At 43.1% G+C, this 12,896-nt stretch overlaps 1 protein-coding gene across 1 annotated transcript in view; it reads left to right on the top strand.

Moving 5' to 3' along the window:
* Positions 1-12,896, top strand: part of LOC124605111 (cytochrome c1, heme protein, mitochondrial) — a 39,422-nt gene that overhangs the window by 22,902 nt on the left and 3,624 nt on the right. The window contains exons 6-7 of the mRNA XM_047136566.1: positions 8,920-9,048; positions 9,140-9,259. Of these exons, the coding sequence (XP_046992522.1) occupies positions 8,920-9,048; positions 9,140-9,259 (249 nt within the window). The remainder of the gene's footprint in view (positions 1-8,919; positions 9,049-9,139; positions 9,260-12,896) is intronic.

Here is a 12,896-nt window from a genome sequence, read left to right as displayed (position 1 = left end):
AATAACGTCAAAACTGTTTCTATGTACAAGGGCAAAACTATTGCCTCTGTAAGTGGGCTGTCGAACTAGCTGCTCAAGACACGTTTTCGGAAAACGTGTTCAGTACTTTGCAAGACAGCATGTCCATATCAACTGCAATGAATGCATAGACAGCCCAGTCTACACTCAGGAGGCTGAAGTCACCTCCAAATAATACTGAATTATTGTGTATTTCCAGGCTACTGAGCTTAGACTTTCTTTGAAGGATTCTAAAATTGTCCTAGTGTAGGTCTAGGGTCTTTGACTAGTAATCAATATGTCCTCAGTCCTGGGTTCGAAACCCACTACCGCTTAAATTTTGATTAACAATCAGCATTATCGGTCAGAGACTTCTGGCATAAGAAGTCACCATCAGTCTGCTAAAGGCCTTGTCAAAGGGGGCAGAGGAGCAGACAGAAATTCAGGGCACTCTCTTCGCTCTTGTCCGTGCAGTGGGAACCTGGAAGAATCTGAAATGATCAATGGCATGAGGGATGCGGAAGACAATGGAAACCACTGCCTTAAAGACACATAATGTTTATCCACAAGACATTTGGCCTGTAATTGAAAAAGTGTCACAATCTCTCCATTGTCAAAAGATTCCGGAATAGTCCCCCATTCGGATCTCCAGGAAGGGACTGCCAAGGAGACAGCGACCATGAGAAAAAGATTGAATAACCAACAAAACGATAACATTGTATGAGTCAGGGCATGGAATGTCAGAATCGTGGACATGATAGGGAAACTAGAAACTCTGAAAATGGAAATGCAAAGGCTCTATCTAGATATGGTATGGGTCAGTGAAGTGAAATGGAAAGAAGACAAGGATTTCTTGTCATATGAGTGTAGAGTAATATCAGCAGCAGCAGAAAATGGTATAACGGAGTAGGATTTATTATGAATAGGAAGGTAGGTGAGAGAGAGTGTTACAGTGAACAGTTTAGTGATAAGATTGTTTTTTCCCCAGAATCGACCGCAATCTAACACCGACAGTGATAGTTCAGGTACACATGTCTAATAGTCATGGGGAGACTGCAATGCAGTTGTAGGGGAAGGAGTAGAAGAAACAGTTACCGGAGAGTATGAGCTTGGGATGAGGAATGAGAGAGGAGAAAGACTGAGTTCTGTAAAAAATTTCAACCAGTAATAGTGAATACTCTGTCAAAGAATCACAGGAGGAGGTGATACGTGTGGAAAAGGCCAGGTGATAAGGGAAGATTTCAGTCAGATTACATCTTTTTCAGACAGATTCCGAAATCGGATACTGGATTGTAAGGTGTACCCAGGAGCAGTTATAGACTCAGATCACAGTGTAGTGGTGATGAGGAGTAGGCTGGAGTTTGAGATAAGTGAGGAAAAATCAATAGACAAAAAAGTGGAATAATTAAGTACTAAGGAATCAGGGGATACACTTGACGTTCTCTTAAGGCTATAGATACAGCAAGAAGGAATAGCTCAGTAGGCAGTACAGTTGAAGAGGAATGCACATCTCTAAAAAGGGCAGTCACAGAAGTTGGAAAGAAAATGTAGGTACAAAGAAGACAACTGCAAAGAAACCATATGTAACAAAAGAAATACTTCAGCTGACCGATGGAAGAAGGAAAGGAAAATTAAAAGTACAAAGAAATCAAAAAATAAATAATTGTTGGAGGAACTGACTCCACATACAGGAAAGGAAAGACATTGGTATGCGAATGTACGAGTCTGGTGACATACCATCTGACTTTCAGAAGATGTCCACACTATTCCTAAGAGAGCAAGAGCTGACAAGTGTGAGAATTATTACACAATCAGATTAACAACAGAAACTGTAGAGGAAGACAGAGATTGGAATACATCCAGCAAATAATTCAGGACGAAGGTTGCAAATTCTACTCAGAGATGAAGAGATTGGCACAGGAGAGAAATTCGTGGTAGGACACATCAAACAAGTGAGAAGATTGATGGCTCAAAAATATTGTCTTGGCAGAATCAGGTGGCCGGTAAAAAGGCTGATAATTACCTTGAGTTTACCTAGTCCTGTTGCTCACTTTGACGTAATTAGTGAGTTAGATCCTTTTCCGACCATGATACACACATTATTTTTGTCTACTGCAATAAACGCTCCACCTCCTATGGCATTTCATTTGTCGTTTTGATATACATTCGATGCCCCACTAATATTTCAGAGCTTTCTACTTATGGTTTAAGTTGGCCCTCATTCAGAGAAAAATTTGAGCACAATGATTTGCTCGAGGGCAGTAAATTCAGTAACTTTGTTATGAATATGTGACAATTTACTGTTGAAATGTTCACAGTCACACTATCTTTACTTCATACACAGTCTGATTCCAACCTGTGTGTATTGAGTGGTAAGCACTCATCAGAGGACCTCCAACTACTGCAAGAAAGGGGGGAGGGGGTAGGCCACAAGCACTCAACTACCTCAGTAGCTGCTTCTCCTCCCCCCCCCCCCCTTTTTCTCCCAGGGCGTCACAATTCTTTCATGATTTTTGTGCCTAGCTCACATGGGGCCCTGAGCTATTGCAGCCTATTCTTCCACCCTGGCTGCATTTCCTTAATTCTCCCTATCCTCGCTCCTTTCCCGGTGCCCCCTTCTCCCCTCTCTTGGTGTACTGATTCATATCGACTTGGCTATCCACCTGGTTCCTTGTGTTGCTTGCAATTTTGTTCCTCTTTCCTGTTCATTCCTTCTTTTTAGCATTCAGTTCCCTCTTGAGGTTTGACCTCCACTTCTAAATATTTTGTTTTTAGTGTCTTCCTGGAGCATCGGAACTCCCAGCAATGGAAGCCATGCCAGGCGGTCCTTGCTGTGGCTGGATGGCCCCCCTTGTGGAGAGCCTCTGATCGGAGTGAGTGATATCAGGGTGGATGCTTGGCATGTGAAGCATATCAAGCTGCAAAAATCTGGCTGTTCTCAAACACCTGTCTCCTCGTGTGGTGAAGGAGCATTGAATGCCATTCCGTATAAACTGGCAGCCTTCCCTTACCTGGCTACATCATTGAAGGAGGATCAAACTTGCCTTCTTGGGATGAAACACCTTCCCCACTATCTTTCTGTACTAGGACGGACAGGGACACACTCATGGCCAAAAAGCCATTGTGAATGGAGTCTCTCAGTAAGATGCAGTCAGGCTCCCTCTTAATCAAAGCTGCTTCTGCCGTCCAATCTACAGCTCTTCGTGTCTGTAATCATTCTTGGCAATGTCTCAGTGTGTATTACAAGATGTATACAATCCGGGGGAAAAACCCAAGAACGTTTTCATCTGGGAAAAACCCGGGAATTTTTCAGAATTCCAGGAATTTATCATTGTTTGCTTTCAGTTAAATTTTTGTAATTTTGACTGGTAAGAATGTTGCTGTATCCTGCTACTGGAGAATGATACTGCAGCAATAAAATATAAAAGAGAGAAAAAAAAAACTTCGGTGGCAAAGGAAATGCGCCATTTACAACAACAAAACACAGTGCACGCACAAGCATCTGCAAACAACAAAAATATGTCAAAGGTCTTAGGGCGAAGACTGTGTAATACTTAGTTACAATAAACTACTTTCTATGAGAGTGACGTCACAACTGTTTACATTAAGTTCGTTTGACCAGTTGCCAGCGGGCTCATGCGCATGCGTAGTGGACTCGCGTATGAGCAGTATCTTCTCCCACTTCGTGCTACTTGAAGTGTGGCTGTTAGCTGTATTGGCAGTAGCAACAAGCAGTCAGGTGCTAACGAGTACAATTTTTCTCATGCACGCTAGGTGCCAGATTCGCGCAGTCAAGCATTAATCGCTTTGCAGAACAATGAAGTTACTTTTGTCAGTTTGCTAAAGAAATTTGGCTTTATTAATTTTTCCACTGAGTCAATCAATGTATATGAAACGAAGTGTTTCATTCTACAGTATTGGCTAGCTCCAACTGTTCGCTGAATTTCAAGTGCACATTTTCATCTTCTGCTATGTATGGCATTATGCCATAATAAAGAACCAAATATGGTACAGTACAGTCCTGGTACTCCAAGAAAATATACATTCCAAAAACTACACTGAAAAGCTTAACATCAGATGGGACCTACTTCATTGTGAATCTGGAAAAAACCAATATGCACTTCAATCCAAATTATGCATTTCAATATGGTCTAGGAAATTCTGATGCTCTTGGAGTATCCTCTGATGTCCTGTTTATTATTTGGCGTAATGTAAGTTCTCTTAGTGCTTTATACATAAGAACGTGCAGCCTTCCTACACCACTGTAGCTGCGCACGCGCAATAATGCCTGTTTTCTGGCGCTCACTGGCAACTGCTAAATCGGACCTATTTCTAACAGTCTCGGGATGGTATTGCGAACGGTGGTTCGAAAAGCATTACTTTCAAAGTAAATTTCTTTTTACACATGATGAATTAAGTTGTGTGTGAGAAAGTGTGATGAATTCAATAAATTACAGAGTGTTTAAAACTGAATGCTTTGAGGACCAGCCACTTACAAGAATTTAAGAGTCCAGAAGACCAGACATTTATGTCATTATTTTAAATTAAAAAAGATCAATATTACATGTGAAAGCTTACCTTTTTTGTAGCTATACTATGTATATTAATGTAAACCATTAACTTTCCCTCTTTGTGTGTTCGCGCTATGTAACAGTGACCTTGCTATTGGCTGACTATAACACATGTCCTATGCTCTGAATATCTGCTGTCATTGGCTGGCAAGATCACGTGGCATGAGATATGATTGGCTTATAAAAGGACATCGCAATCTCTATTTCAACACTCCGGAAACTAAAGTGCTGTGTTTGGTGCAATTCGAATTTATACTGTCACTTAGCACAAAATATGTGTATTTTCGCCCAGGAAAAAGTATATTATTTAAACGGGATATCTGGGAATAACCCGGGAATTTTTTTCCTTGTCCCCGTATACACCCTTATTACCCCTCACCAATCTCTGAATATGGTCTGGGGAGTGATTTTTCATAGGGACCTCATCCTGCAAACTGATGAGGAACTGCAAGCTCATCTGGAGCAACGCGGCATTCATTTTGTTTGATGTGTGTAGTAGGGTCACAAAGACAACCGCACCGATATTGGTGCCTTCATTCTGGCTTTTGAGGGTGATACACTCCCAGGGAAGATCAAGCTCTACAGACGTGACGTGAAGCCATATGTCCCACTACCCATGAGGTGCTTTAGGTGTTTGCATTTTTGGCATATGTCTTCCTACTGTATGGCAGACCGCTTGTCTTATACTGAGGATCGCAAAAAATATGAGACACTCCATCCAGTGTCACTTTCTTCAACTTTTGCCGTCATTGCGGTCTTTTCCCCTCATACCTCTTTTTTACCACAGCCCCATCCCCTTGTCCCCTCTCCCTCCCCTGCAGTTCATACGACCTCCCCTCCAGGAGCTGCTCCCCCTCCCCAGCTAAAGTACGGAGTTTTGGCCTTTCATACTAAGTGTAGGCTTCCAGGTTCCTTAAATTTAATATTGGCAGACTATTCACGGAATGTTGAACTGGTCCTCAGTGTCCTGTGTGAAATTGGTTTTTGTTTTTAGATACAATGTTTTGCTTTACTCCTGGAATAGGGGCAGGGTGCAGGGTGATCATGGTTGAGGCATTGCTTCATGTTTTCTCGGTCTGGGACCCCTGACCACTCCCCCTTGAAAAGACTGCTCTTTTATCCCTCTGTTTTCCCAGTTTTATTATTTGGGCTCCCTTTTACACCTTCTGCATTTGTTTTAACCTCCTTGTTTTATAGTTCGACTCCTCTGCACTTTTAATGGACCCTTTCTCGTCTGTGTGTAACTCTGAAATCATGGGACTGATGACCTCGCCATTGATTCCCATAACTCCCCCTCAATTAACCTATCAATTGATCAGTAGCTGCTTCCTTTGTGTGGTGCACCCCTAATCTGTCCAGCAGGGTCCTTCAGTTCTTCACATCATTATACAGGTCTAGAAATCTGTAGTCGATTTTGTCACAGATTGACAGAGCCTTTGGTTGTGATCCTCTCCCCCTCGGCTTCATGACTCCAAACCAAAGGACATGATCAGCTCTTAGTATGATGCTACAAATCTGCAAATTGTGAGCTTTGATTTCACCCTGTGAATGAGGCCAGTGGTCTTCACCAGTTCTGCCAATCGGTCCTATGAACTGAAGATTACCTCAGAACCCAAGTGATAGACATCATTGGTGCTGATATGAGCTAAAACTTCCAAATGACAGCACCATATATCCTCATTATCTGCAGGCAGGATTGCATCCATGTCTCAGATGAAGCCCTGGGGCAGACGCACAGAGTGCATATTAGATTTCATTTCAACCCTGAATGTTACTTCCCAGGGTTGGGGGGGGGGGGGGGGGGAAGGGGAGGGGGGTTCAATAATGTGCCTAACATTGGAGCTGCCAATAACCAGCAACCTCCTGTTCCCATGTGCCTGCTCAGTCACTGCTGAATGAGTGACCACCTGTTCACCCACTGGGTCATGGGTGGGACTATTCAGCAGCCTCCACATAAACTATCTGCCTTGAATGATGTGAATATGATACAAGCCAGCACTCTCACTGTGGTGAGAGCAGATTCCCTGTTTCGAGTATGCTGAAAGGTGCTGGGTTGACAAGCATGTGGGCGAAACAAGCCACACCTGAGTGTCTGTGGTAGCCACAAGATTCTCCACAACTGCTACAACTTAAGACAGCAGCCTGAGAATTGCTGACTGCGTCCAAAAATGTCACCAGCCATTTGCAAACTGTGGTCAGCTCCTCCTGCATCTGCACACAGCATGCATACATCCTATTCATCCTAGTACTACTAATTTAAGATCTAACTATAAAAGTACACACAGAAAGCTAGATACGTAATTTGCTACTCTCCTGACGTGTCATGTATGAAAGCTAGAGCCTGACTCTTACTGGAGGTAACTCAGCAAACCATCTCGATTACTGTTGGCATGTCGACATGTGAGCAGTTCGTATGAGGTAAGCCGTCCCCTCATTACTCCTAATTGTAGCAGGAATCAAATACACTCAGGTTATTACTTTCTTAAAAGTAATTCCAGGATGACTAGCTGCTGTAGCAAGGTGCTGTAATTAGGTTTCCTCTACTACATGTGTACATGTTGCCGCTCCTTTGTAATGCATTATTCGAGTTCATAGAGATCTTTGCCCACAGCAAGGATCTAAATTAAAAATGTTGAACATGATTCTGGTAATCCGACGATGTACTCTGCTAAACTCTGTAAGAAACTCCTGTACCTGCTGTCCTCTTCTTGTGTTCATTGACACAGTTAGGGAAGAGTTACCTTGTTCCTCAAAAGATAAGGTCGCTATCAAAATAACTACAGGGCAGGGACCTTTCCTGTAAGTAAAAAAAAGAAGGGGTAAATTATTTAATCATTTTAGTTGCATGGGGATTAATTTCACTTGTGCAATATCGTCATCTGCTGTTACTAGCCACCTGATTGATTCGGTTCCTCCCCCCCACCCCCACCCCCCTCCCATCCCCCACTGTACTGCATGTGCTGGCCATCTGAGCTAATAATCATATGGTGGCTTCTTTTTTTCTCCAAAGGTCTCTTTAATTTTCCTGTAGGTGGCCTCTACCTTTCTTATAGTTGTACATGCTTCCACAGTCTCACATATGTCTCACTCATTTTTTTAGACATTTTTGTTCCCTTTTTGTCTGCTTCATTTCCTGTATGTTTGTATTTTCTCCTTTTGTCAGTTAAATGCTATATAACCTGTTAACAAAGGATTTCTACTAGGTCTTGGCTTCTTGCCTTTCTGAGAATCTGCTACCTTTCATTACTCAAAGCTACCCATTTGTCTTCTGTAGTATTCACTTCCCCCCATTTTAATTGATCGTCACTTAGTGCTTCTTTTGAAACTCAGGAACCGTCAGTTATTTTTTTTCTTTACCCAGGTTGCATTTCTTTTATTTCCTAACTTTTTGCATTTTTTTTCAGTTTGTCTGCAGTTGCAGTGCCTGTGGACATGTTTTTCAGTATAAAAGCTGGTTTCAAACTCATCATATTACCATTATATAATCTGCACGAAACCTTCAAGTGTTCCCAGGTCTCACCTGCCTGCCCCTCTTAAATGATTATAAACAAATCAAAAAACTACCATCTACTATATGTGTGCAAGTGGCTTAGTGTCTCAGTAAGTGCCAGCCTCCTATCCAGAGGTCTCAGGTTTGACCCCTAGTCAGTCCTTCAATTTTCACCTTAGTCTTCAACCTGTGACTGTGTTTGTTAATGTGAAAAAGATAGAATTTTACAATGGTTTGAAGTCGACATTAAACTGTGGGTTCTGCTATAACTGGCTGGGTCAATCAGTTCAGAAGATCTGTGAAGGCAACAGTCTTAGCATTGTAATGCCACCTCCTTTGTACAAGTGTGGATTGATTTTCAAGTAAGAATGTGAAATATTAACGAAGAAAGGGCATATCATGATGATAACAAGAGAATGGCAAAAACTGTATATAAATGTAGGCTTTAGATCTGATGAATTATGATTATTAAGGTCTCTTGCTGTGTGATAAATTTCAGTCTCAAAAAACACATTTTTTTATCATGTTTCTAAAGCATCAGGCTCAGAAGTCAGTATCAGTAAGCAGCTAGCTAGGTGACACAAAACTGTATTCTTGTTAAATTTTAATGCAAAGAAATGGTTTGTATAATATCAAGAACAATAATTGGACTTCGAAAGACATGGCTTGAGGCTTGACTTACAGATAGTAAAATGCATAAACGACTGTGCATTTGAAGCTATTGTTATAGGGAGACATAACGGAGTAGTAGTGTGTGTGTGTGTGTGTGTGTGTGTGTGTGTGTGTGTGTGTTCAGAAGAGATTGACCATGTTGTAACACAGATTTATATTTCATCTTAACATTTGAATTTCCTTTTCCAGGACTATGTGTTTTCTCTACTAACGGGCTATTGCGATCCACCTGCCGGTGTAGTTCTCAGGGAAGGCCAGTATTACAACCCATACTTTCCTGGTGGAGCTATAAGTATGGCACAAGCTCTCTACAATGAGGTATGTTCTGTGAACATGCTTGTAACTATTTGTATATAAACTACCTCATTTACAGGGATGGCCAGTGATACCTTTTTTGTTTTTTATGTAGGTCATAGAGTATTCAGACGGAACTCCAGCAACAGCCAGCCAGCTTGCGAAAGATGTTAGCACGTTCTTGAAATGGGCTGCGGAACCAGAACACGATGAAAGGAAACAGATGCTTATAAAGGTTAGCCTGAAAAATTGATTTTTGTTTTGTTTGTGTCACATTCTTTGTGCCGTTTGTATATACTCACATGAAAACAAGTTTTGCATCACCCCAGTTCCCAAAACTCCTGAAGATAGACATTGAATGTGGATATTGTATCACAGACACCGTCCCTCTGACTGTTTAGAGATGTCACAAAACCCGCCCACAGATGTCAACAACTATGCGTGAGCAGTGCCTATTAGATGGAGGGGACCTGACAGCCGATTCATTCCAGTCACTCCATATGGAAGGAGGTACACGGCTCATGTTGTTTGTTGTTCAACCATGCCTAGACGGTCAGTACTGCGGTTCCATCGCGTCAGCATTGTTACTTAGTGCCAGGAAGGGCTCTGAACAAGGGAAGTGTCCAGGCGTCTTGGAGTGAACCAAAGTGATGTTCAGTCGTGGAGGAGATAGAGAGATACAGGAACTGTCGATGACAAGCCTCATTCAGCCCACCCAAAGGTTACTACTGCAGTGGATGATCGCTGCCTACAAATTATGGCTCGGAGGAACCCTGACAGCAACGCCACCATGTTGAATAATGCTTTTCGTGCAGCCACAGGACGTCATGTTACAACTTGAACTGTGCGCAGTAGGCTGCATGATGCGCATCTTCACTCCCAACGTCCATGGCAAAGTCCATTTTTGCAACCACAACACCATGCAGCGCGGTACAGATGGGTCTAACAACATGCCGAATGGACTGCTCAGGATTGGCATCACGTTCTCTTCACCGATGAGTGTCGTATATGCCTTCAACCAGACAATCGTCGGAGATGTGATTGGGGGCAACCCGGTCAGGCCGAACATCTTAGACACAGTGTCCAGTGAGTGCAGCAGGGTGGAGGTTCCCTGCTGTTTTGGGATGGCATTATGTGGGGCTGATGTACCCTGATGGTGGTCATGGAAGGTGCCGTAATGGTTGTACAATACGTGAATGCCAGCCTCTGGCCAATAGTGCAACCATATCAGCAGCGTATTGACAAGGTTTCATGGGCGACAATTCACGCCCCCCATCGTGCACATCTTGTGAATGACTTCCTTCCGGATAACGGCATTGCTCGACTAGAGTGGCCAGCATGTTCTCCAGACGTGAACCCTATTGAAACATACCTGGGATAGATTGAAAAGGGCTGTTTATGGATGACGTGACCCACTAGCCATTGTGAGGAATATATGCTGAATTGCCTTTGAGGAGTGGGACAATCTGGATCAACAGTGCCTTGATGAACTTGTTGATAGTATGCCACGACGAATACAGGCATGCATCAATGCAAGAGGACGTGCTACAGGGTAGTAGGAGTACTGGTGTGTACAGCAATCTGGACCACCAGCTCTGAAGGTCTCATTGTAGGGTGGTACAACATGCAATGTGTGGTTTTCATGAGCAATAAAAAGGGCGGAAATGATGTTTATGTTGATCTCTATTCCAATTATTTGTACAGTTTCCGGAACCCTCGGAACCGAGGTGATGCTAAACTTTCTTTGATGTGTGTAGTTTCAAAGGTAATAATGATACATTCATTTTTGTGACAGACAAATCTTTGACATTAGTTAGGTGTGTGTTTTTTTTTAATTACTGTTGGCACCAACATCTCTTCAACCCCACCTAATGGATTTTGGTAAGAAGTTTTCTTTGTCTAGATTGGTGAATGGAAATATTTCAGTTTTGCTGTACAGGGCATCTCAGCATTGTTTTTTAAAGTTTTAATTGTACATACAATGTTATATCATTGTTAAAACAAGTACTTGTTTGAGCCTTTCAGATAAAGATTTTGTGCGTCATGTGACGGGCAAGTCTAGTAAGTGCCACCCTGAGCCATGTAATGTTCCATTCAGTGAGTGGGGATTTCTCTGTGTCCTTGCATACTGTCTCAACACAATCCCTGGGCCAGACGTTATCCATTCCCAAATGCTTAAACATCTATCAGTAGATTAACGGTGACACATCCTTGCCATCTTTAACTGCATCTGGAGCAATGGTGAATTCCCGTGGCAGTGGCAAGAAAGTGTCATTGTTCCAGTGCTAAAATCTGATAAGATCCCACTGGATGTGGATAGCTATCATCCTACTAGCCTCACCAATGTTCAATGTAAGCTGCTCGAACATATGGTGAGCTGGTGGTTGTCTAGGGTTCTTGAGTCTCCGAGCCTTCTGGTTGCACCACCACTGACAACTTGGTATACCTGGAGTCTGCCATCCAAAAGGCCTTTTCCCGCCATCACCTTATTGCACTTTTTCTGGACCTGACGTAAGCCTATGACACCACTTGGCAACATCACTTCCTTGCTACATTATGTGAGTGGGACCTCTGGGTCCACTGCCATTTTTTATAACAAACTTTTTGGCACTCCACACCTTTGGAGGTTGAGTCAGTGCTTCACACAGTTCCCTCCATATCCAGGAGTGAGGTCCTGCAAGGCTCTGTACTGAATGCCCCACTATTTTTAGTGGCCATTAATGGTCTCGCAGCAGCTAAAGGGTCCTCAGTATCAACCTTTTCGTATGCTAATGACTTTTGCATTTCCTTTTTCTCATCTACTATTGGTGTGGCTGAACATCAACTGCAAGAAGCCATATGAAAGGTGCAGTCATGGGCCCTCGCCTATGGCTTTCAGTTTATAGCTGTCAAGACATGATTCATGCACATCCACAAAATTATCTTGATGACTATCTGCTTAATGTAGTGGACTCTTATCACTTTCCAGGACAGGTTTTCAATGCCTGCTTAGTTTGGTTTGCCCATCTTCATCAAGATTTTTTAACACCTGAGTCACACCAACTGTGGTTTAGATCGCCGTACACTGTTGTAGCTGTACAAAGCTCTTGTACAGTCCCATCTTGACTATGGAGGCCTGTTGTATGGGTCTGCATTGCCCTCAGAATTGCAGATGCTGGACCCTATACACCACTGTATAGTTAGACTTGCGAGGGGAGCTTTCTGTACGAGCCCAGTGAACAGTCTACTCATGGAGGTTAGAGTTTCTCCATCGCAACTCAGGTGACAACAGCTGCTCGCCAGTTACACCGCGCATATTCATGGCTCGCCTAAACATACAAATTATTGTCTTCGTTTCCATGACACAGTGCTCCATCTCCCGTAACAGTAGCCCAGATTGGAAATTGTAATTGCAGTCGATGTCCGGTCCCTTCTCACTGAACTCTAGTCTCTCTCTCTCTCTCTCTCTCTCTCTCTCTCTCTCTCTCTCTCTCTCTCTCTCTCTCCACGACCACTCTTGAGTCCACTCATGTACACCTCTGTGGGGCTTACTTTGACCACGGCTTTGTGTAGACTTACCACAAGTCCCAGAAGACTCAGTTCATCCTGCAGCCCAAACTGGCATTTTCCCTCTTCCTGATGTGTCCCAGGATTCAGAGGTAGTTTACACTGATGGCTTAATGGTTGTGTTCATGCTGTACAGCGCTCCTTGCCAGATGGCTCTAGTGTTTTCACTGCAGAGCTGATAGCCCATCTCTCAGGGACTTAAGCGTATCCGTTCCTGCACCGGGAAGTCCGTCCACATTTGTAGCAATTCCTTGAGCGCCTTAAAAGCTCTCAACCAGTGCTATCCTCGCCATCATCTGGTAATGGACATCTAAGAGTATATTTAC

The sequence above is a fragment of the Schistocerca americana genome, chromosome 3 (assembly GCF_021461395.2).
Source record: "Schistocerca americana isolate TAMUIC-IGC-003095 chromosome 3, iqSchAmer2.1, whole genome shotgun sequence".
Taxonomy (NCBI): domain Eukaryota; kingdom Metazoa; phylum Arthropoda; class Insecta; order Orthoptera; family Acrididae; genus Schistocerca; species Schistocerca americana.
This window is presented reverse-complemented; position numbering and strand designations above follow the sequence as displayed.